Source organism: Mobula hypostoma, chromosome 23, assembly GCF_963921235.1.
Source record: "Mobula hypostoma chromosome 23, sMobHyp1.1, whole genome shotgun sequence".
NCBI lineage: Eukaryota > Metazoa > Chordata > Chondrichthyes > Myliobatiformes > Myliobatidae > Mobula > Mobula hypostoma.
Window position 1 is genome coordinate 17297757 of NC_086119.1, and position 26432 is coordinate 17324188.

At 42.0% G+C, this 26432-nt stretch overlaps 1 protein-coding gene and 1 long non-coding RNA gene across 16 annotated transcripts in view; one reads left to right on the forward strand and one right to left on the reverse strand.

Moving 5' to 3' along the window:
- Positions 1-16701: 16701 nt before the first annotated feature.
- LOC134336704 (uncharacterized) lies at positions 16702-21229 on the reverse strand. 11 transcript variants are annotated; one of them, XR_010015863.1, is made up of 3 exons: positions 21064-21229; positions 19456-19584; positions 16702-17465 (listed from the first exon to the last, which is right to left on the reverse strand). It is a non-coding gene; the product is annotated as an uncharacterized LOC134336704 (long non-coding RNA). The 11 variants fall into 11 exon arrangements; XR_010015856.1 differs by having other exon boundaries at positions 19456-19587; XR_010015862.1 differs by lacking the exon at positions 21064-21229 and adding an exon at positions 20877-21011.
- A 109-nt stretch (positions 21230-21338) lies between these two features.
- The window catches only part of hnf1ba (HNF1 homeobox Ba), a 112717-nt gene continuing 107623 nt past the window's right edge, over positions 21339-26432 (forward strand). For all 5 annotated transcript variants that reach the window (XM_063031255.1, XM_063031257.1, XM_063031258.1 and 2 more), the window contains exons 1-2: positions 21339-21996; positions 25020-25219. In XM_063031255.1, coding sequence (XP_062887325.1) covers positions 21647-21996; positions 25020-25219 — 550 coding nt within the window. In that variant the 5' untranslated portion in view covers positions 21339-21646. The remainder of the gene's footprint in view (positions 21997-25019; positions 25220-26432) is intronic.

The following is a 26432-nucleotide window of genomic DNA, read 5'->3' on the forward strand; positions in this document are numbered from 1 at the left end:
TGGAGAGAGTGTAAGGACGTTGTTAGCACTCAAGGGCCTGGGTTACAGGGAGAGTTTAGACTGGTTGGGCCTTTACCCTTCAGAGTGTAGGAGGTTGAAGGGTAACCTCAGAGGTATATAAAATCGCGAGGATGTTAGAGGTGAAAGGTTTAGTAAGAATTGAGGGGCAATGTTGTTATACAGGCTGATAGATGGGACCAGCTGCCAGAGTAAGTGGTTGAGGCAAGTTTATCAGCTACATTTAAGAAGTAAGTGGACAGGTATATATGGCTGACAAGAGTTGAGAGGGATATGGGCCAAGTGCTGGGACATGGGGTTAGCTTGAGTGTACATGGTGATTGCCAGGGACAGGCATGGACTGTGCATCTCTATGACAGCAATATCTTCATCAGTTGGGAATTATTATTAGTCAATTTGTGTTTAGTGCTGGCCTGGTCAACTACTCATTTGTAGTGACAAAAATGAAGAAATTTCAGATGCTTTTGTGTGTGAAATCAACTTCTGTTTTAATGCCTTTCAAATAAAAACATGTGATCTTTCAAAATATAAGAACTTCAATAATTTTGTACTTCTAATACGGTCCATGGTGCCAGTTTGGATTATTTCCTGACCTTTAGTGAAGAGAGATCCTTTGATCAGTGCATATACCTGAAGGAAAGTCACCTTCTAGACCAGGAAATAGTGAGAGGCTGGAGGCGCCATAAAATAAAACGGTCTCTTTGTGGCTGGAATCAAACAGAGTGGGTAATAAAGTCTTTTTACACGGGAACATTGTGAAGACTTATTTGATGTGCTTGGCTTGAAGACAGTTTGGGCAATGCCAGGAAAAGGTTAATTTTCACTCTCCTTAGACTCCACTCTGGGTAAGTGAGACTGTCTCTGAGATGGCGAGGTTAATTTTTAGTTAACTGTTTGGAGGGTGGCCGGATTCTAACCAGCAGCAAAGGAAAGGCCCAGGGGATGGACTTCAGGCCAGGCTAGTTGAAAGCCAAATAGGCCAGGTAGCAGAGTGATGAGAAGAATGATCAGTAGGAATGACAAGATAGAAAGACAGAGTTTGAACAATCATCCTAGAAGCTGGGAGTGCTTAATCCTATCATTCCAAACAGTAATGAGAATCAATAAATAATTCATTAGTGAATTGGATCATGATCTTATGTATATATTTAAAAACAAAGTAAAACTTGCCTTTATAGCAACTGGGTATTCTATAATAAACATAATCAACAGAACACTTTCATATTGTGGGAAATCTGACAGTGAATTTGAGTACAGCGTTTTCCCACAACCAGCAATACAATTGCAAACTGATAATCTAAGATCATGATTTGATTGAGGGACAATTGTTGGTCAGGACACCAGTAGATGCCTTTGGTCTTTGAAGGAACACAATAGGATCTTTTACTGGCAGGCAGGCTGGACCTTGGTTTAAGGCTGCATCTACTAGGCGACACTGCCATATGCAATACCAATTGAGTACCGTGGACATCACTGCGTTTCCTGTCCGTCCCTAACCGATTCTGAACTGAGCATCTCCATGGACTACTCGGTCATACAGTTACATCAGAAAGGAGGCGCAGGAGCCTGAGGTCCCACATGATGAGGCTCTGGAACAATTCTCGGAATCTGGTTTAACACCACGGCATAAGGAGGGGAGGAGGAGAAGATGGTGGTGGGATGCAGCACACATGGCCGCTCCGAAATGATATCGTATTTGTTAAATAGGGGCTATGCACAATCCTGATTTGATGGAGACAGATGTGAGAAGCACAGAGGAACATCTGGAGAATCTTCTGAAATGCCTGCTTCGCTGCCGCTGCTACTGTGCAATGGAGAATCTCCGGAGGGGAAGGCCCCAAATCCTCGGCTTTGTCTATTGCCTGTTGCCGGGGCCGGGGTCGAAGCGTTTGGCAGAGATGGTGCTTGGTGCTCGGTGTCGGAGGGCTGGTCGGAGGCTCGAAGTTTTCGGATGGACTCCAGTCGGCTGTGGTCGGGTGCTGCATCGGCAAGTTTGCGGCTCTGGAAGCTCATGGCAGGGAGAGTTTTTCCCTTCTACCATCTGCGTGAGATGATGGGACTTTCGAGAGACTTTTGAGACTTTTTTACCGTGTCCATGGTCTGTCCTTATCAAATTACGGTATTGCTTTGCACTGTTGTGACTATATGTTATAATTATGTGGTTTTTGTCAGTTTTTTAGTCTTGGTTTGTCTTGTGTTTCTGTGATATCATTCTGGAGGAATATTGAATCATTTCTTAACGCATGCATTACTAAATGACAATAAAAGAGGACTGCGTGTATCATAATCTAATCTAATCAAATCTAATATGTCATGAAATTTGTGGTAATGCAGTCGCAGTACATTGCAATACATAATAATAAAAAGTATATCTATTTTAAAAATTAAATTAAGTTCATACTGCAAGGAGAGGGAAAAAAAGTAGTAAGGTAGTGTTCACAGATTCAATGTCCATTCAGAAACCTGACGGCAGAGGGGAAGAAGCTAAGTGTGTGAATGTTGAGTGTGTGCCTTCAGGCTTCTGAACCAGAGTGGACAACTTTACTCCCACCTCAACTCTGAACTGATTCCACAAGCTACAGACTCACTTCCAAGGACTCGACAAACCGTATTCTTAGTAGTATTTAACTTTTTTATTTGTACGTTTTTGCCATGTTTTGTACATTGGTTGTTTTGTCAATCTTTATTTATGCACAGTTTTTCATCATTTCTATTCCATTTCTTTCTTCTATTATGAATGCCTGCAAGAAAATGAATCTCAGGGTGGCATATGGAGGCATATGCATACTTCTGTAATAAATTTTACTTCAAAGAGTTGATCACGTTGTTGGTTCTGAGTAAGTAATGGACTAGACCAGGTAAAGAAAGCAGATTTCTTCCAATGAAGGTTATTAATGAACCAGTTTGCCCCAGTACTTTCATCTCATTATTAACATACTTAGTCTTTTCCTTGCAATCCAAAATTTAGTTGGATTTATACTCTTATTTCCAGAACAATATTAAATACCCTTTCTCCTTCTCAATCATTGTACACCATGACCTCTGGCTGATAGCCTCCTGCAACTCAGCATATGTGGAAGGTCTGAACTTCTTCATCGATTGTACCCTGGTGCCAGTATGTTCCCATAAGTTCTCTTAGGCAGTATCCTGCCTTCAAAGCTAATGAGCACGTGACTGTAGTCCATCTCCCATCAGCACCACTGGAGCAGCCATTGCTGTCCACCACAGGCAATTTGCCACATCGCAGTGTTAGTAATACATGGGAAATGCCGCACAGTTCCTGCCTAGTTATGGCATTAAAAATACACATGATGTTAGACTCAAAGTCGTGGAGTCAGAAGAGATACAGCTCATAAAAAGGCCCATCTAATCCGTAACAAACTGTTATTATGCCTAGTCCTATCGATCTGCATCCGGACCATAGCCCTCCTTCCCACTCCAGTCCATGTTCTTCTCCAAACTTCTCTTAAATGTTGCAGTCCATCACTTCCATTGTCAGCCCATTCCACACTTTTATCACGCTCTGAGTGAAGGAGCTCACCCTCAGGTTTCCCTTAAATCTTTCATCTTTCACCCTTAACCTATAATCTCTAGTTCTAACCTCACTCAACCTCGGTAGAAAAAGCCTGCTTGCATTTACCCTATCTATGCCCCTCATAATTTTATATACCTCTGTTAAATCTCCCTTCAGTCTCCTACACTCCAGGAAATAAAGTCCTAACCTACACAACCTTACCCGATAACTCAGGCCCTCAAGTCCTGACAAAATCCTTGTAAATTTTCTCTGTGCTCTTTTCAAACTTATTGATATCTTTATATAGGTCAGTATTCTTATCACTTTTTAAAAATGTTCCCCAAAGATTCTACCGCTCTCCTACACGGGGAAATTTACTGTGGCCAATTAACCTATCAACACGTCTTTGGGATGTGGGAGAAGACGTAAGGAAGTCACAGTATGGTCAAAGTTCAAAGTAAATTTATCAAAGCACATATATGTCACCATATAGAATCCTTAAGGACATTCACAGTAAATGCAAGTAGAACAGTAAATGCAAAGAAACACAACAGAATCAATGAAAGATCGCGCTCAAGACAAAAAAGTGTGCAAAAGATAACAAACTGTGCAAGTACAAAAAGAAAATAAATAAGCAATAAATAGAGAACATGAGATGAAGAGTCCTTGAAAGTGAGTCCATAGGCTGTGGGAACAGTTCAGTGCACAATGCAAACTCCATACAAACAGTGCCCAAGACCAGGATTGAACCCAGATCTCAAGTGGTGTGACATGCAACTGCACTATGTTGCCCTTTAGGCTTTTTACAAGAGAACTATGTCCTCCATGTATCCATATCCAGTACAACTTTTAACAATGATGTTGGGAGTATTTTTAATTGATTGGACATAGAACAGTACAGCACAGGAATAGCAACTTTGGCCTATGATGTTGTGCCAAACTAATTAAACTAATAATAATTAATTACACTAATCCTTTCTGCCTTCTCATGATGTATATTCCTCCATTCTCTGCATGTCTATGTGCCCATCAAGGGTCCTGTGCAAGTGCCTCTATTGTAACTGCCTCCACTCCATCCAGTGCATTCCGGGAACCCACCACTCTGTAAATAAACAGAAAATTTGCCCCCTACATCTCCCTTAAACTTTCTCTAACACCTGGATGTGAATGATAAGGTGAACATAAAGGCTGCAGTTTCTGGAGTTTCATTTCTCTTTTCCTTCGCTTACGGTCCACTAGCTGTGTAACATTCCCATGGCATCATTCAGATTTCTCAGGAAGCTTCAATAGGTACAGAGGGGCTACTGCACAGGACCGAAAGAAGCTGCAGAAGGTTGTAAATCGAGTCAGCTCCATCTTGGGCACTAGCCTACAAAGTACCCAAAACACCTTTAGGAAGTGGTGTCTCAGAAAGGCAGCGTCCATTATTAAGGACCCCCAGCACCCAGGGCATGCCCTTTTCTCACTGTTACCATCAGGTAGGAGATACAGAAGTCTGAAGGCACACACGCAGCAATTCAGGAATAGTTTCTTCCCCTCTGCCATCTGATTCCTAAATGGACTTTTAAGCTCTGGACACTACCTCACTTTTTTAATATACAGTATTTCTGTTTTTGCACATTTTTAAAATAATCTATTCAATATACATAATTGATTTTCTTGTTTATTTATTATGTTTTATTTTATTTATCATTATTATTTTTTTCTCTCTCTGCTAGATTATGTACTGCATTGAACTGCTGCTTCTAAGTTAACAAATTTCACGTCACATGCCGGTGATAATAAACCTGATTCTGATTCTGATTCTAATAATTTCTATTCTTGTAGCCCAATTTGATGGGTCAACATCAAATCTACAAAAAAAGAACCATGTAAACCATTAGAAACAGAGACTTAGTTCTTGTTTGGCAAATGGCTGTGTCCACAGCCTGAGTGGCCTGATTTTCTATAAAGCAGCATCTACATCAATGTGGTAACAAGCAGTTTATTAACAGCACATTGTGGAAAGTGCACATCAGTCCAATTCTGAGAAGTTCCTGCTGTCTATAATTATTTAATTTGTACAAGAGAATTGTGATTGAAGAAAGTGTTAGCAGGTCCAATGGCTAGTCTATACGTCTCACTGCCTCAGTAAAGCAGCCGGCATGATCAAAGACCCACCCACCTCGAACATTCTCTCTTCTTGCTCCTTCAGAAGATGCAAAAGCCTGTAACACCAGGCTCAGCACAGCTTCTACCCCACTGTTAGAAGATTATTGAATGATCCTCCAGAACAATAAGATAGATTCTTGACCTCACAATCTACCTCATTAAGATCTTGCATTTTATTGTCTACCTGTAGCTGTCGTTTTACCTTATTCTCCCTCAGTGCACTGTGTAAGGATTTGATCTGTATGAACAGTGTGCAAGACCAGCTTTTCGCTGTACCTCAGTATATGAACGTCGGGGAACGTTGACTCAGACCTAGAGAAGCCTGCGTCGGGCATTTTCATGCCTTACAAGGCACAGATTGACAGTCTGTGTGGGGCGCCACTCCTTGCACAGACACTAGAGCAATGTGTGGTTAAGTGCCTTGCTCAAGGACGCAAACACGCTGCCACAGCCAAGGCTCGAACTAGCGACCTTCAGATCACTAGACAAACACCTTAACCACTTGGCCACGCGCCCGACACTATATGAATGTATGTGACAATAATAAACCATGGGGGCACCAGAAAGTATATGTTGCCTAAGAGGAGCGCTGGCAAGTATGAAGTTGCTTTAGGGGGGCATTGGCAAATATGAAAGTGCTTTGGGGAGATTTGGGCTAAAAAGATGTTGGGAAACACTGACATAGGGAATGAAACAGCAACAGCACCAGTTGGAGACCATACATTAATTGGCATTTTATTAGCATTTATAGTGAAACTGACATTAACTCAGTCTGCACGTCAGCATTGTACAGTAAATGATTGCATGGCTGGGAGTACTTCACTGTGAGTATCTGTTTGGGTGGACAGTACAGGCTATTGGATGTGCCTTTGTCGATTATTTTAGTGTTCCTGAAAGGCACATTGAATCAGCACTGGTCCCAAATACTGAATTTAATCTGGATTAGAAGGATGAAAAGCAATTTGCCCCCAACAGAAATAATGCGATGATGTACGTCGACTGCAGAATTAAAAGGAAAAGTGCTGGGTCATTGAGCCTGTATTTGACGTCCAGGAGACATAAACATGAGAGATTCTGCAGATGCTGGAAACCTTGAGCAACTCACACAAACTGCTGGAGGAACTCAACAGGCCAGGCAGCATCTATGGAAAGCTTCTCAGTAAGTCAGGTAGCTTCTTCGTAGATGCTGCCTGACTTGTTGAGTTCTTCCAGCATTTTGTGTGTGGTTCCATGTTCAGCTCCAAGCTTTTAACAATAGGTCATAGTTAAATTAAACATTTAAATCAGACTAGGGGTGTGCAGTGGTAAGGAGAGGGAACAGCCCACTGGGTGATACTTTCTTTGTGAAAGGTTAAGTGGACAAGCTTCCGCCCATCCTGAGCTTCAAGTGAATGCTAATAATTCTGCGGAACCGGGGTGAATCAGACAAAATCTTATTCTGCATTGAAAAGAGAAGAAAATATAAATCACAATCATATGATGTCCCAATGTGCTTCACAGTCAATGATGTAACTTTATGAATGATTAAATAATGGCAAACATATAACACAACAATAAACCACCACAAGTTCCTTCAAAATGTAATGAGTACCCACCCTGAAAACGTTTGGTGCTAAATGTGGGTCTTGGGTGCAGATAAACGCTACCTCTCCAATAATGCGAGCTCTCAAATGGATGAACAGTATTCTTTGAATTCAACACTGTTTTGCCAATATTTTAAAATACAAATTAAAGTTAATGCTCTTGCATTCTGTAAGCACCTGAAACATGTGGAGCAGACTTGATGGGCCAAATGGCCTAATTCTGCTCTTGTGTCTCATACGCTGGACAGGCAGCCGAGAATTGGCAGATGGAATTTAATCCAGATCAATATGAGGTGATGCATTTTGGGAGTATTAATGAAACTCAACATTTCAGGAACATCCAGCTTCTTCCCCTCCATCATCAGACTTCTGAATGGACAGTGAACCCATGAACAGCACCTCACTATTATTGCACTCTATTTGCACTATGTGTGAGTGTGTGTGTATGCGTGTGAGTGTGTGTATGTGTGTGTGTATGTGTATGTGGTGTGTGTGTATGTGTGTGTGAGTGTGTGTGTGTATGTTTGTGTGTGTGTACATGCACGTGTGTGTGTGAGCGTGTGTGTGCACACGTGTGTGTTTGAGTGTCAGTGTGTGTGTAAGAGTGTGTGAGTGTGAGTGTATGTGTGTGTGTGTGTGTGTGTGTGTGTGTATGTGTGTGTGTATGTGTGTGTGTGTGTGTGTATTGCACTGTACTGGTGCTGCAAAGGAACAACTTTCACAACATAAGTCAGCGTTGTTAAACCTGATCCTGATCCTGTGAATGGTAGGATTCCAGGGAGTACTGAAAAACAGAGAAATATTGCGCAGAAGTCAAAAAATCCTCGAGGATGTCAGGTGGGTATATAACGTGATTAAGAAGGCACACTGAATACCAGCCTTCAGTAGTTGGGGCAGTGGAATACAAGAGTAAGGAGGATATGCTACACTTTTATAAAACATCGGTCAGACCTCACTGGAGTATTGTTCTCAATTCTGGTCACCACATGATAAGAAGTATGTAACAGCACTGGAGACTTTGCAGATGAGATTCACCAAGATCATGTCTGGAATGGAGTGCTCCAATATGAGGGGAGACCATAGAGGCTGGGTTTGCTTAAACTCACCGCCCAAGAGAGGAATGGAAACAGAGCCACTGACAGCATTTAGGAACTGTCTAGATCAGGGGATCCCAACCTGGGGTCTATGGACCCCTCAGTTAATGGTAGGGGTCCATGGCATAGAAAAGGTGGAGAACCCCTGACTACTGCTTAATCCCCATTTGATTTGAACTGATTTTCTGAGAGGAAATTTGTTCAGCGTTTACAGAAAGCCACGACTCCTCTAAGTGAACGTGCAGGGAATCTGAACTAGAAAACAAGCAGTGCTAGAAACACTGATTATGTCAGGTAGCATCTGTGGAAGGTGAAGCTGAGTGGTCAGAGGCACTGTTTCTCTTCCCACAGATGCTGCCTGACCTGCGGAGAGTTTCCAGCATTTTCTGTTTTTGTTACAAACCCCAGTAGTTTTACCCCAGAGCACCTGACCCACCTAAAGCTACCTTCCCTACTCCAAGTGACATCAGCTGCCACTTCTTTATCCGAACCAGGAGGAATGCTGGGATTTTGAAGGCAATGATCATTTTGGGTGTTCAGTAAAGGTTTGGAAAATTGATGCTGATGAAGAACATGGCTGCAACACAACAGATCTCTTTTAATTTTTTTTTTTGAAAATCTCAGGTCTAACCCAAATTGTCACCTGTTTGTTATCCAAGTATTATTTGGATAACTTCTTGGGTCGTAAGTGTTATTCTGTGTGCAACGAACTGAAAACCTTTTTCTTTTCACTGAGGCTTCTAATGAAAAAGGGGGTTATGACATGAAGCGGCGAGAAATCTTTATCTGTGGGGTTTTGCCTCACCCTTAAACCACCTCCTATACTCTGCAGCCTCCTGCGCTGTGCTGGGATCACCACACCACTGAATTAGATATATTAGAGAGTCATTGTGAAAATGAACCCAACAGTGGTCGGGCTGTGAGTTTACTGCCAGGGGGAGCAGTGCTCAGACCTCATTTTGACGAGGGTTCCAGTTTAACATGACAACTGTAGACGGGACGCCAAGCCCGTAGGGCAGAAATGACCTGACAACTTCACATGTTAAAGTAGGAATCGTACGTGGCACCTAAATTGTTTAGAATATCAATATTTAATAGCGCTGTAATATTGTGCGTTTGGCAAGTTACTACTCGATCTAATATCTCGAGCTGTATCGCGAGGAAACATTTTGGTAGCGGCTCAGGGGAAAACCAGTGGCTGAGTCAGTAACGGTGTTCAACTTCCAAAGTGTGCGGGGTTTTGTAACTTCCCTTCTTCTTTGCAACGTGAGTCCTTTCTGGGAAGTTTTTTTTTGTGCCTGGTGTGATTTATCATTTCTTTCCATTGCTCTTAAGGACTGGAGCGACAACTGTGAGACTCTCACCTCTCATGGTCACTCTGCTAACCAACGTCGACTGAAGTAGACTCTTTTTTAAACAACACATACGTACCTTGTAATTTACTTCACGGGTCATTTTAACGATAGTGTTACAATTATTTTAAAAGGGCCTCCCAATCTTTTGGTGGCAACTACATAATGCCGCCTCAAGCATGTTGACAACAGGCCGGCCAGCATCTGTGGAGAGAGGGCAATGGCGCGAACGCTTTGGGTCGGAGCCCTCCCCGCCTGAACAGCCGAGTTTTCAGATCTGCAGATATTTTAATTGTTTGTTTTAATGCTCATCAATTTTATTTTCCCGCAAGATTTTCCTTCAGGGAACCTCGATTAATTCATTATCACTCTCTGCCTGTGAGTTGTTCTGGTTTGCCCTCGCTAATCACATCTCACTCCTTGTTCACTGTGAACTGTTGTCGTTCGCCCCTGCTAATCAAATCTCCGCCCTCGTCCATTCACATCTTTCTTTAGTTTTTCATGTCTACCTCACTGCTTTCTCCCAGCTCCCCCTCTGCACCGCCGGCAATCCACGTTTCCCTTCCCGCCTCGTTCTCCCTCTCTTACCGCCTATTCACTTCTCTCAAAGTCAACAATGAGTAAATGATGTGATTTCCCCAAGTCAATGCTCCCCATCTCTAATTATATTACTTAACTCCTTCAAATCCGTCCCCTGATGATATTAATCTGATAACCAATTTGTACGCAGCAAAATCAATCAATTTAGAATGATGGATTACACGATCCAATTACTTGGGGGCTCCTATTGTCCCACGGGCAGCTATTTATTTTGCTGGGACGGGATGGTTTTGGTCATTGGGTGAAAGGATTAAGCTGTATGCTTTGTTTTCTGTACCTAATGTCGAGGGTGAGGCGCGACTGTTTATTTCACCCTTATTCTTATTTTATATAAAATATTTTGTCTCTTCTTAGACCTTGTCCCAATACTCCTGGCGAGTCTGGAGTGGGGAGAGTAGACACAATAGATCAGTCAGCCTTCCTGCCCATCATGTTTACACTGTGTTATACCGACAGAAACAACTTACCTTTACCAATCAAGTTGTCAACTTGAGCTAGTCTCATTTCAACGTATTTGGCCCACATCCCTCTAAAACAGGGGTTCCCAACCTTTTTTATGTCATGGACCCTACCATTAATGGAAGGGTAGTTGACATCAGGTTGGGAACTTATGTTAGAATCAGAATCAGGTTTATTATCACTATATATGTGGTGAAATTTGTTTTTATTGTTGTGGTGGTGTGGGGCCATGCATAAAATAGAGTATAAATTACAATCCTCAAACCCCTAATGAAATGGAGTGTCTTGTAATGAAATAGACTGTCTTGTAATGAAATAGTGTCTTGTAATGAAATGGAGTGCCTTGTAATGAAATGGAGTGTCTTCTTTGTAATAGCATCAATATGTTGAGCCAAGGATAGATCTTCAGAGATGTTGGCATGTAAGAACTTAAAAATGTGCACTCTTTCCATTGCTGACCCCTCGGTGAGGTCTGGTGTGTGTTCCCTCAATCTCCCCTTCCCGAAGTCCACAATCAATTCTTTGGTCTGACCGACATTGAGTCCCTGCATCTGTCAAAATATCTTAAGCGAAGCAGAGGGATCCAAAATGTGGGTGCATAGGTTTATGGTGAGAGAGGAAAGATTTCAAAGGGACTAAGGGGCAAACATTTTATAGAGAGTGTGGTGGGTATGTGGAATGAGCTGCCAAAATCATTCCATGCGTCCAACACTTCTGTGTGTGAAATAGTTGCCTCTCAAGTCCCTTTTCAATCTTCTCCAGTTCACCATCAACCTGTGTCCCCTGGTTTTAGACACTCCTACTCTGGGAGAAAGACCATGACCTTTCAGTTTGTCTATTTTCATGGTGATTTTATATGTAAGGTCACTCCTCAGTCTCCTACACTCCGGGGGAAAAATACTTCTAGCCTGCAAAGTCTCTCCTTATAGCTCAAGCCCTAAGGTTCTAGTAACATCTTCCTGAATCTTTTCAGCACACTTTCCCATTTATTAACCCCCTTCCTTTGTCCAGAACGGCACACGGTATTCCAAGTGTGGTCAACCAGCATCTTGTATCTTCCAGACCTGTCACCCTGCTATTTCCAGGCAGGTGCGCTATTGACTCTTTCAAGGAATTTGGCATGTGACAAGAGTTCCTGCAGTGATCTGGTGCAGATTTTGACATCATTGGTTGAAATTAATCCAACTGGCCGGTGAACTGGCTTTTGCATGGACTGGCTTATGTACAGGAGAGACCCTCTGTACCTCAAGGTCGACCATGGATGTTGCATCTATGTGACACGCAAGCCAGTACACGACCCACAACAGTACGATACAGAGAGCAAGTTGTTGCCCATGCAACAGGCTCACCCTCTCCATGCGGCCAGTGAATCAAAAGGAATGGCAGAGGCTGATATAGTTTGGGAGCAGCGGCATTGCAGGAGTTGCCAGTCAGCATTGAACATGACGTTGGTCTGTCTTAAGGACTCCAGCTCTGAAATTTTCCTCGGGGTTTACTCCTGAAGCCTTCCCCATGAGTAGGCATTGCCACAAGACACAGAGATTTGAAATCAGAGTTCTCCTTCTCCTGGGTGAGCTGCCATTTATACCCATCTGCCTGAAGCAGCTGATTTTAAGGCACCATTAACATGCCTTTTCCCCTTCTGTCAGTAGAAATGGTTCAGCCGGGCTTAGTAGCTAAGCCACATGTGAAGGCCAGGAGCTGGACTTGGTTACCAGAAGCTATTTGAAATGCACACCATTGGGAGCATTTAATAGGTGGGAGCTTATCCCCACTGCATCCCCTGGCTATGACAATCTTAAGGAACCTACACAGGAGCAGAAATTTGTAAAAGCACAGACCAGAACTCCTCTACTGGGTACAGCTAGCAAAATTATTCACTTTCTTCCGTGCAAGAAGTAGCAATGAAGAAATCTTGCCAAGCGTGTTTAGAACCTCAGAGGAATTCTTGTCTTCGCAGTATTTTATGTGTTCATTATCCCAACATCTTGCAGTTCATCTGCTCATCAGAATCATCTGTCACCTTAGCCCAGAAATACGGGATAGTTATCTTTGTGCTCAAACTAATCTGAGGTTTTGTTCCACCTATCTTGATAACCTCCTTTTTAATTGAAAAAAATATTTAAGGATACAGGCCAGGGTAGGCTCTCCCAGCCCAATGACTTGCACTGCACAGCAACCCACCTATTTTATACTAGCCTTATCACAGGGCAACTTACAATGACCAATTAACCACTTTGGACTGTGGGAGGAAACTGGAGCACCCAGAGTCACAGGGAGAAAGTACAAAATCCTTACAGTTGCCTCTAGAATTGAACTCTGAACTCCGATGCCCCAGGTTGCAATATTGTCGTACTAACCATTACACTATAGTGGCATCCTCATCTTTATCCCTGTGCCCCTCTAACAACCTCTTCCAGTTCTGATGTTCTCACAACAGAGCTTTCCATCTTTCTCTCATTTAACCTGCTTGTTAAAACATAAGAACCAAACCTTAAATAATAATAAAAATTGAATTACAAAAAAAAAGAACCAAACCTCTGTTCATCTGTCCCAATACCTTCGAATGAAGCTCTATATCATTGTACTATGAGCACTCTTGGGGTCTTTTTTAATGATGTAAAGAACCATATATAAATGTAAGCAACACACATAAAAATTGCAGCAATTTTTTACGTGTGTTGCTTGAAATTCCAGCATCTGCAGATTTCCTCGTGTGTGCATATATAAATGTAAGTTCCTTTTTATTGGGGTTGAGTATTTCTTCAAGACACATCCTCATTGATAACATCAAATTTAATACCCAAAGGGGCCACTGTTGAGAGGGTGAGGGTTCGTTTCAAAATCAACTCTTAGCCAAAGCTTGGTCTCACCAATGTAGAGGGTGCCAGAGATGCTGGTCTATTGCATTTGATGCTGTTACAATTTACCCAAGTGAATGAAAGTGGACAGAAAAGACCAAATGAAAAGTCCTGAAGAAGGGTTTTGACTGAAATATAAAGTATTTATTCACCTCCATAGATGGAGGAAATGTAGCAAACCAAAGACAACTGCACTGTACCATAGATGCTCAAATGAGAGCCCTGAACCATACCTGTGGCACAATGAAGAAGATAGCCAAGGACAGACAGTGATGGAGGATCTTCAGTATAATGGGCAGTAAGCAAGTATAGATGCTGCCTGACTTGCAGAGTTCCTTCAGCCTTTTGTGTGTGTGTTACCCAAGAGAAGGTCAAAGCATGGCAGCTTATAACCCTTGCTACTGACATGTTTCATTGCAGGAGATTGTAGCCCCTTAAGATGACAGATATAAGCATGGTACAATTCTTCAAAGGACAGTAGATAGTTCCATTGCAAAATGAAACCTTAAATCAATTTTCAGACTTAAATTTATTAACTGTGTAGATAGCATATGCAGAGAATGGAAAATGCAATTAGATGATCGGTATGAACATGAAGGGATGAAGGACCTTTTCCTGTGCTCTGTGATTCTAAATCATACATAAGACTAAGCTTCTAGCTTTATGGTACCATCAGGGTGGTTACAAATTTGCATTTATGCAAGCTTTTAAGGTACAACTTGAGATTGAAGGGATGGTTAAATTTCAGGTTGAGACTCTGCATTGGGTCTGAGAGTACAGGGAGAAGGCAGACAGTGTATAGAAGCAAGAGGGAGAGCAACACAGAGGTGGAACTAGATGAGAGGCAGATGGAACAAGGTGGATGAGGGTGATAGGAAAGGTGAACAAATGAAACAGAAATCCTGGTGGACAGGTAAGTGGAACCAGATGGGTGGAAGGATGGACAAGGTGGAGAGAGAACCTGGAGTGGACCAGAGGGAAAGGAACACAGTGGTTTGGGTTACATGAAATGGGAAAATTCAGTGCTCATACAGGTATGTAGACTACCCAAGCAGAATATGTGCTGTTGTTGTTCTTGTTTAAATTTCATTCCACTCTGGCAGCAGAGAAGGTCGAGGTCATGCAGAATGGTGTAGGAATAGGACTGGGATTGAAATGATGTGCAACTTGAAGCTCAGAAAAGGCCGCTGTTGAGAAAGTGAAGGTTCTCTGCAAAATGGACTGCACTTGGTCTCACCAATGTGGAAGATGCCCCTGAAAAGCATGTCTCCTGGTCTATTGCATTTGGTGCTATTGTCAGCACCAAATGCTAATAGATTTAGGAGACATCCCTTTATCTCTTGGAAGAGCTGCTTAGGGCCCACGATGGGGGGGTGGGGTGGAATGGGTGTTACGTAGGAAGAAAATTTTGCTCCTCCTACAGTTGCCAGAAAAAGTTCCAGGGGATAGGGAGGGGTTGGGGTTGGGGTTGGGTGGTGGGGGTCACGGAGTGGGTGGTCCCTACCGAAAGCAGGGAGGGGTGGGGAGATGGAAAGATGTGACTGGCGGTGAGATCCAGCTGGGCATGGGAGGTGGGCCCTACACTTCCTAGGAGAAAACAGTCAGGTGCCAGGACCAGTAAACCCACTTGCAGGTGGATTAGCTGAGGGGTCCGGTGCCCTTTGGATGCAGTGAGCATTTCAACCCATCTGTAGTTGACAAATCAAACAGGACGGAGGGCCAATCCCTCCTGTGGTGTTTACGCTCAGTACGGCTTGCTCTCTGCTGGACTCAAGCAGCTGCTGATAGAGTGGAACTCATGTCTGCAGCCACCGTCCTTTCGGTCTGGGAGAATTACCCTAAGACCATACGCCTCACTCAGGCATTATAACATGTGCATTCACCAGGCATTATTGACAACATCCTCGCTCCGACACTATTGGAATTGCAAGAAATTTGCATTCTTGTGACAAATATCCTCAAGATTACATCACCAGTGTATTTGCAGTCTTAATTGTTAAAAAGAATTCAAATCGACACGAAAACATGAGGACAAATTGTCATGAGAATCTAATTTAGTGAAAATATAAGAGCAACGTTTTTTTTAAAAGAAAGCATGGTGATGTGAAAATTGTAAAATCAGTGAGAACAATCATTTTTGATAAATTGCCCAGCAGTGTTAGCCCTGCGATATGAGAAACTCATCTATTCCAAAATTCTTCAATACTACCCAGTGTATCACAGGCACCAGTCTATCTGCCATCAAGGACATATATGTCGTGTGGCGTTTTCACTAATTCTGTTGTGTTTCTTTGTATTTACAGTGCATGTCACCTGAAAATGAATCTCAAATATATGCCCTTTGATAATATATTAATAAATCCTTTGACTTTGATATACAGAAAGGTGCTGGAAAAGGGACAGTACCATCATGAAGGATCCCACCCATCCCTCTCATAGGGATCCCACTCCCATCAGGGAGGAAGTTACGTAGCATCCACGCCAGGAAAACAGTTACTTTCCCCGAGCACTGAGTTTGATCTACACCTCCACCCACTAACCCACCCCACCATTACTTTACCATTTCTTGTCAGTCACTTTATGTACCGACACTCCTGTGGCTAGCGTCACTTTATGGACATGTAATCAATCTCTGTAGGTGATCTATCTCATGTATTTATATGTACTGTTTTTTTTCCCTCTACCTTATTGTGGTTTGTTTGTGCTGCATTCGGATCCGGAGTAATAATTATTTCGTTCTCCTTTACACTCGTGCACTAGAAATGACATTAAACAATCTTGAACATTTGGGCTTAATTCCGCTCTCTCTAAATACCCGAGCTGATATAGAAGTGGCCACGTGTTTCGTGAACGGCCGCCGACAGGTTAGCAGACTGGGAAGAAACTTCTTAAACCCATTGATACTGCCCCTTTAGACCAGGGAAGAGATCTTCACCTTTGTTATACCATGGACCCCTTTGGCAGTCCGGTGAAGCCTATGGACCCCTTTCTGAATAAGAACAAAATAAACCTATCGTATTGAAATACAGCTATCAAAATATAAAAATAAACAAAATTTTCATACAGCGATATATGTGCTTCTTTATTAAAGCATTAAGTAACGAGATTTACGGACCCTCTGGAATCTATCGACAGAGCCCCGTGGACCCCAGGTGAATAACCCCTGCTTCAGACCATTATATTATGGATTAAAATTCCACGTTAAACGGAGTTCTTTATCCTCCCCGCTACGATTTCAAAAATACTATGTCCAACAATTAAAACCTTAAATTAATTGACTAGTTCATCCAAAATAAAATAATCAGCAGAAGTTGCAAACATTCACTTGTAATAGTCTGCGATTGCAATGTCATTTAACGCTTCTACAACAGCAGGGTTTTCCACCCCTGTTTGAATTAATTCTGTTCTGGCTCCGCGATCTGGACTGGGCTCATCTTCGTCCCCAGCAATGTCTAGCAGGCAGCGAGAAGTCCTTCAATAAACTCATTCGATCAATCGGTAATAATGAGGTTAAAGCCGGAATTCTGGCGTCTATTTGCAAAATTAACCCACGAACTCCTCCCTAATTGAACAACTGTTTCATTGTGGCAATCACTTTAAGCAATTATATTTCGAACCCCTTTTCATAAAGTAATTGCTATGTTGATAAATTATCGACTGATGGAATAAGGATAAACTGCCCCGTTGTTTAGACCAACGCATTACATGTGGAATTTGCATTTACAAACAGACTTTAATCAATTTCACGAACTTTTTATTTACTTAAGATGAGTTGCTGTAGATGCGCTTTGGAAAACTGTTGGTAAATTCGTCCATTCTGTGTACAGAGCGCCCTGAAACGAAGATGAAGATGTTTTATATAAAATAAATGTTACAGATATTATAACATTATAAAATAAATGTTATAGAAGGATAATTGGTATCAACGAGATAATCCATAGGAATTAGCTCAACTCTCCAGCACACGTTGTGGGGCTATCTTGGAAAGTTACAAGATTGTCGAGAGTGATAACTTTTGCCGTGACAATGGGCTCCATTCAGGGTCTCTCCTCGCTGGAGATTGATTACATATGCTGCAACTGCATTATTCATCGAGGGGTCAAAACTTAGTTTAAAGGCAAAGTCTCCACTTTGTTCGGCCGAATTATCAAAAAAAAAGACCAATTCTGTGGAAAATTGGCTTACTGTGGCAGGCATTTGAGAAACATTGATAGAATTTATTTTCGTTGCGTTTTCATTCTCCTGTCACTTTTCCTGCGCGTCCTTTTGGCAAACTCCCCGCGGAACTGATCGATGTAAAGTTTACAGAAGGTATTGCCAAGTTGCGAATGTTCTGTTGGGATCTCTAGCATAACAGCGAAAACCAAAACATAGCAGATCTAAAGTATTTCCAGTAGCAATCCTTTGCTTGGCTGTTGTTTTGTTTGGCATCCAATGCTGTCGAAAATACAATTATTTTTATTTAAGGGTATTATTTTATTTCATTCGATTGCACTTTTCTTTTTGGATTTACAGCTGGACCATAATCGAACAAGTTGATTGAATTTACTTGTTTGGGGCGTATTTCTGTTACACAGTCTAAAACAGACAGGGAAAGGCGCCACTGCGGTCAGTTTTATGTATTTCGCGCTCTCCACGGGTAGTTGGCTGCGGAAGATTGGAAGGGGTCCGAAATGTGCCGGGATTGGGATGTCTTGTGGACCCCGAACGAAAGCAGCCTTCAAGCTTAAATATAGACGTACGGTGGCAAAACATGCACTGAGATGAACCGGCATAAACCTCCCCTTGAAAGCCCAAAAGGCATGCTCCAGTCTGCAGAGCTTTGGAACCGAGTGGTTATATTGGGACAGAGAGGTGCCTGTTACATATCCCATCCACTTAAGTGTTAGTTTAGCGCGCGGAGAGTAAGAATTCTCGGGACAGACAATACATTTAAATTTTAATCCGGTTGACCTCTAATCAAACAACAACCTTTAGAATGGCTGTGGCTTTTATCACAAGACAGTTTCTCTTTTCTGGAACACACGTATATTTCCCTTCTTGGCGGAGGACTTTCCCCAATTCTTCGTGCAACAGTTCCACTGTGGGACCATTTTAGTGTCAATGAAATACTAGGTCCCTCCTGTGCAGAAATGGGCCGTGTACACAAAAATATTGATTTAACCGCAAATGTCACTGACCCGTTTCTACTCTCATTGATTCTCTGTTAGTTGTATTGCATTTATGTATTTTTTTATTCCACGGACTTTCTTGTATGGAAATCCTAAACAATTTGATGTTCAGAGTTATATATGAAGACTTTATACGTAAATAGTCACAGTGTCTCCACTTCACAAATACACCAACTCAAACCTATTATTACCTTCTGAAAAGATTGTAAAATATTTTGATTTCAGATGAAAAATAAAATAACAAAATATTGCAGTTTCTTATATTGTAGTCGCTTGCTCGAATTTGTAGTTATTAACAGATTTGTAGTTTTTAACATCTAGGTCCAAAGTTAGCCTACGGTAGAAACTTCAAGGTGAGTAAGTTATTCTAAGCTAAATTTGCTGTGATCATTTATAGGAAGAAAACGTGGTCATTGTTTTTATGAACCATGGGCATCTTTTCCTTAACAAATTAAAGCAATCTGTTGCCCAGAGAGAAAACTAGATTTCTAAAGTAAAACTCCCAACGCGTTCATTTTCATTAAAACTCGTGCTTTGCATCAAAACTCTCAGCATTTGTAAGAAAGAATGCAACGACAGAGAGAAAGCAAATTCTGGAAGTAAACAGAGCTACTTATTAATTGCAATGTGAATCGGCAATCAAATAAAATACCTTAGAGCAGGATGTTATAATTTGTCTAATTCGGAGTCGCATGTTCAGTTTGACAGGGAGAACTCCGATCAGTTTCCCTTTGGTGTTTGCAGCAGGTATCCAAAAATTCATCCTTGTGGAAAACATCCGCTGCTTTAAAAAATTATAATCTTAGATCAATTAATCATTTTAACGAGATCGATCTTGATTGTATTTATAATTTGTAAACCCGAGAACAAAGAGTATTGATAAGTAAAAAAAAAGTCTACAGCGACGGCTACCTCTGGTAGGTAGACTTAGGTGACGGCCTCCATGTTTTCAGGTGAGCGAATATCTGAGGGCCGTGGCAATGAGATGAAATATAATTTCGCTTCTATTTTAAACAACACACTACTTATACATTGATCTAGGATTAAAGCTGTGCGCATTTACACGGGGAATTAGATGTTATCCCGAACACTACCGTATATGAGCACGTGTCTTGTCAACAAGTAGCCATTTGTCCCAGCGCTCTCGGTGCGGGTTTCAGGAATAGTTCTCGCTGGGACACGAAGAGGCCGGTTAAATGTGGTGCTCGAATGCAGCCTGTCCTATCGAAACAAATTCTAAGACGGCTGTCTGAGCGAGCAGGAGCAATAAAACCGCTGTAAAGTCTCACCACAACCTGCTACGGCCCACCGCGGCATTAGAGCCCTCCTGAAGGGATATTGTTTCAGCAACTTGTTGCGAATTATTACTAGGGAAAAAAGACTCAGTACGAAGTTCAGGTCAAATATATTTTACCTGAAATTATGAGACATATAATGCTCCTATTCGTAGTGTGGTATTTTAATATTTTATTTACGGATTCAAGATGACTGATGGCACGGATTTGACACAAACGAAATTGAAAATTAAAACCAATGGGTGCATCAGGCTTGGACTAAACATTATGGGAGACCATCAGTATTGTGAACACATTCCCTATTTGTTGCATTTACTGGTGCGGGGCGCAGTCTATATGACATTGTATCAATTTAATCAAACTTTCAACTTCATTATGGTTTTAAATGTTTTCATCCACACCAAACATATTCGATTTCACATTGCTATCCAGTCGTTTCCTTCGTTTTAGGTCGGTTCAGCTCTAACACCTCTCAACAGTCTGGAAATCTGGGAGCTGAGACTGACAGTGTCGGTAACTTTACGGTTCTCCCTTGTCTCCCGATCCGTGGTCAAACCCCGTCTTCTGCATTCGACACAAATTTATGAAACGTAATAATTTCACCCGAGAGCGTGTTAAAGGATTCAAACCCGGGTCTAATTATTATAATCTGGATCGAGGAATTACAAATTAACCAATAAGCATAAATTAAATCCGCCGTTCTCGAATATTGCTGGCAGTTTTGGGCCCTGTAGTATTAATACTTAATAATTCAATGGTCCTTCCACCCCTTACGTACACGGCACGAAAAAACACGCCAACACCCGTCCTCGATCGTATTCCGTTTCGCTGCTTATTCTAAACACTTATAATCAAAGCTTTATCTACTTGGTAATAGCTTGTGTCTGCAATTGAGATGCATATTACATTTTTTTGCAGGGCTGTAAAAGCAACACTATAAAGATTTATTTCCTTTAACTTCATACTTCATTCTTTTTTCTTGCTGGCCTTCTTTAGGGGTTGGGTTAATTCCTGTCAAAAAACTCAGTATATTTTTCAACTGTTTCTCTTTCAATATAATTATTTTTCTAACGCGGAATTTAAAAAAAACAACAGCGCGGCTTGCAAAGTATCCGTACGGCTGGCGCAGTGTCGGACTCTGGACTTTGTTCTTAGTCGGTCCAAAGTTCAGAGTTTTGTAGGTACTAATCGATAAATAGCGGCCAATAAAATGCGCCAGTCTCAAATGTAAACACAACGAGCTCAGCTCGCATTGTCGCGGTTCCTCTAACACGCACTCTCGCAGCCTCGCTGCATTTGCATATTGCTAAGACTTTTTTCCCCCACAAAGACTTCCCGCCGATTTGCATATTCTTATATTCTGTTCCCAAAGAATGATCATGGCAGTTTAGTGCAAAAGGTGCCTCCAGGAAGCGGGTTCTTTGGATTTTTAAAAATATTTTGCCATTTCTCAAAAATATTTTTTGATGTACGAGGAACAAGTGGTTACAAAGGATCCGATTGGTCTGTGCGCATATATATTTTCTAAAAAGTTTGATTAATTAAAAGATGGTGTCCAAACTGACATCTCTCCAACAGGAGCTTTTGAGCGCCTTGTTGAGCTCCGGAGTATCCAAAGATGTACTGATTCAGGCTTTGGAAGATTTGGAACCCTCCCCGAGCTTTGAGGTGAAGTTGGAGACCCTGCCCGTGTCTCCGTTGAAGATGAACGGCGCGAGTTCGGAGACCAAGGTCGTCTTCCACTCGCTGACTAATGGGCACGGCAAAGGCAAGTTGTCCGGGGACGAGGGCTCGGAAGACGGCGAGGATTACGACACACCTCCCATCCTCAAGGAACTGGAGTCTCTGAACACGGAGGAGGCGGCGGAACAGAGAGCCGAGGTGGACAGAATGCTGAGGTAACCCGTCCCAACAGCTTTACTTCTCCCTTAATAATATGGAGTTACAACCGCGCAATCTGTTGTTATGAGCGTTCATTTAAATAAAATAGGAACCCGCTTTCTCCAACGTCCTAGCAACCAAATGCTTCTTTTAAATAAACTAAATGTACGAGAGACATTGTCAGTTTTAAATCGGGACTCTCGACTACAACTTGTAATCATGTAGCCTTTTTCTAAGGCCAGGTTAAGGAACAACTCTGCTGTCGTTTTGCAGGGTCTAAGTGTTAAAGCGCGTCATTTGGGCAGGTTGTCAGTTTCATGCTGTTATTTTGTTAGTTTCATGCGGCCAGGCTGAGCTCAATTTGTCCGGTTTTGTCAGGGTAATTCTGTAAACTGGGTGGGGAATCAGAAATCGTATTTACAATGTATCGAGGGGCCGCTTTTCCACTTCATCAATGAACTAATACTAAATACAATTCTCGGCCAGAAAATACTGTAATTGTGTAAGGGGTTGAGATTCGCTTCACTAGTGTCAAAAAGTTTGTGGCATCTTGTAGGCAGCGTTAATATGAAATAATATTAATAAATGATAACTGTAGTTCGCGACAGTTAGCAAGACAAGTTCATGCAGAAATTTAGAGCTGAAGTCGGCCGATCTTTTAACATCTAAAAGCGGGGCGGTTAAACTACGGTACAGAAAATATCGACCATCCGGAAAACTGCCCTCTTGAGTGTTAAACCCCACAGAGTGTGCTTGCAATCTGACATTATTAGCAAAGGACATCTTCGTTTCTGGCGTTCGCTTATACTGAATTATTTCAGGTTCAGTCAGATTCGCTTAATTTCGGACGAATTGTTTCGAAACCAGGTTTTTGACTTTTTTTTTCCGGAGAGAAGGCCTCTAAGCGTTGGCTAACTACTTAACCTGTGTAAGGTGGCTGTGAAGAAGAATGATCTCCTTGGATCTAGGGTGGATCTGTCAACTCAGAGCCCGGAGGAAAAAGTAGGCTTTCGTTAAAAATGCGCCGAGATGTGTTAATACTCGCGGAGCTAATTACCGGCGTGTAAACTGTGGTAATGCGCATCTTTCCCCGTTTAGAAGATTTTCTGACTTTAGGCTTGTAATAATATTATAAAATATATGCATAACTCATCTGTTTTTATGGAGTAATTGATACATCTGTTTAATGTGCATGTAAAAATGCACGGCAAAAACATTGAAACGTTTATTTTTAAACTGTTCCTTTCTATTTGAATGAAAGACGAGAAACGGCTCTAGGGCTTTTAATCGTCTCGTGGCAGTTTGTAAATATAAATATGGTCCAAGATTGTAGGACACGTGCGCTGACGTTTCTGCAGAGCGCTATTAATTTAGTATAAATGATCAACCCCGAATGTACAGAAAAGTGGAACACACATCTGATTAGGTGAATGGGTAACCTGGTTACTCATTGGTAAGGCGAGTTGTAAAGAGCGTTGACTGCAGACGCGCGTACTCTCCTGAACAAACAGCTCTTGTTTGGGTTTGCGAGTCATGAGAAATTACAAAGTATGATCTGGGACTCGCCATGGTTGATCAGTCCCGAATATTATATCATTACCCGCGTAAATCTGGATAAATCCACATGATTCTCGGGGGCAATTTTGAGTTGGATGCAGTTACAAGGACCGCATTGCAACCCAGTGCTAATTAGGTTCCCAACTCAACTTTCGGTAGTGTCATACCCCTGTATATTCACATGGCACATCTAAACGGGCGGGCGTGTCCAAACTTCATAACCACATTTCTATCTGAAGTATTTTATTTTATACTGATGACTGTTATTTAATTCAATTGTCATATCATTTGTTTATTTTTTAAGCGTCGATGTGGTACATTGACCGGGCATAAGTACTTGTTGAAAAGCACATGAACCCAGAGACAGGGTGCGCGCTTCGAGGTTATGAGGAAAAAGTTTTTAATCCTTGTTTTTAGCACATTCTTTGAAAAAATGCCACTCCACGGTTCGAATTCATCAGTTTAACGAAATGAAATTTAAATATTATGTGTAAAAATAATCTGCAATCGTCAGGTAAACCATTCATAATTGCATTGAGGAAAGCACACGCTGTCTGTTTCAAAACGCAGAGAATTCCCAATAAACTTATTAGCTAATTTTACATCTGTAACACACGAGGTACGATAAGTTTTAATCGTTTAATTTTTTCCATTAAATATCAGAATCAGGTTTACTATCACTGACATATGTCGTGAGATGAATTTGCTGCCTGGCGCGACGTGAAAAGCTCGAAAGGAGCGTGAACGCTGCTCCACATTTTAATAATAGTATATCAGGCGAAGGAAAGGTGGGGTGTGTGTATGGGGGTGGGGTGGGGGTAAGGGTTAATAGTCGCTCCTCTCCAGGGAGATATAAAAATTATTCCCCTTGCACAGGGATACAGGAGTTGTGGGTGGAGAGTGCAGCAAAACGCTGATTAAAGTTCAGTAAAAATTAGGTGCGTCTGGGCCCAACGGCTCGAGTCTTGGTGTGGAAAGACCTCAGTGGGTAAGCTACAGCTACCAACAATGTTTCAACAGTAGACACAAGCCTATCGACGAAAAACCTAGCCTGTAAAAAAATAACTGATCTGAATTCCCTTTCAGAGTTACAATTGCTAAAGGCGTATCACTATTTGAATATATCCCGCCCTCTTTAAAATCAGTCTCTAATCTGGTTGGAATCTGTGTGGGACATTAGTTCGAGTTGGATGAAAAAAAGAATTGAAACCGACCTGCTTCCCCCCATCTTTTGAACAGCCCCATAACTCAATATCAGCTGGACTACCATCCAGCATCGTTGATGGAGATCTTGTATCAAGAACCATTTTCTAGGCAACTCCGATTACAAAAATAGTTTGTTCCTCTCGGGCCTTTGCTATGTGCGAGCGTGTAACCAAGCCGCGGTGTTTCAATACTCAATACTGTACTCTACAGCTTGACCCTGCAGCGGCCTTTTGACAGAGTTGTTGAAATTGTAACCTGTCTGTTGGACCCTCTGTAGGGAGGACCCGTGGCGAGCGGCGAAGATGATCAAGGGCTACATGCAGCAGCATAACATCCCCCAGCGGGAGGTGGTGGACGTGACGGGCCTGAACCAGTCTCACCTCTCGCAGCATCTGAACAAGGGCACCCCGATGAAGAACCAGAAACGGGCCGCCCTCTACACCTGGTACATCAGGAAGCAGCAAGAGATTCAGAGACGTAAGTGTCCACACTTCAAAGGCTCACTTACTCCTACTGCAGAGTAACCCGTTTAGTTTCCAGTTGCGGGATATAACGTGATTTATTTTTACATCTCTAAGGAGAGGAATTAACATCGACGTTTCAGGCCGAGACCCTTCATGAAGAGAGTCCCAATGAAGAGTCTCTACTCGAAATGTCGACTGTCAGATGTTGCTTGATCTGCTGAGTTCCTCCAGCATTTTGCTTTGGATTTTCAGCATCTGCAGAATCTCTTGCGTTTTGTGTTTTTTTACACCCATGAATGAAGGAATCACTTTTCCACCGCCTTTCAGACTTCCTAAAGAACTTTACACCCATTTTTGTAGTGATGTAGGGAGACGGGAACAAGACTAGATTAGTTTATTGAAGGATGGGTACTGGCTATCACAGTTGGGGCAGCTGGCCCGCTATTCATTGAAGGATAGTTTACATCTCTCATATGTACCCAAGAGAGTAGATAGGAGCTCAGTTGAACGCCCATTCTGACAGTGCGGCCGTCTCTCACTATCAGAATGGAGTGCTAGTCAGGTTTTTAATGGTCAGATCTCCAAAACACAATATTGCATTGCAGGTTCGTTCCCTGAGATTAGAATTATTTTTCCCATTCATTCAGAAACAAATACTATCATTACCTCTAATTGTTCTGTGGAAGGTTTCAGTGATGATTTGACAGATGCTGGAAAACTTGGGAGTTTTGCCGTTTTAACTTGTTGGCTTGCCTGCGTAATTAGAATGAAGGGAAGTGCTGCACATGATGGAATAAAGTCTTCTGTGCAATAATCTTGTCCCTTTGTGCTGGGTTTTAGGAAGTCCTGTCCTCCCTCCACTGTCTTCTGTCCCATCTTCAGAAACACATCCAGTTTTCCCTTGCAGGATAAAAGGACACCAGCTTCTTTTAAAAAAAAAGACACCTAAGTCTGCTATCTATGTGATTCGGGAGTCTTTAACCATGCAGAGAGTGATGGACAGAGGAATTGATCCTAGATTGAGTCATAACGGAAGAAACCCTGAATCATTTAGGAGCCAACTGGAAGTGGGGAAGAAATGCTGAGTAGTCTTATGGCCCTGCTCATCTGTATTGTTCAGTAAACTGTTCTGTGTAATATGCTTTGTATACTTCAGCCTCTCCATCATAACACAGGGAATATCACTAACAGCAATGATCATTTGAAACTCCATAGTTCAGCAATAA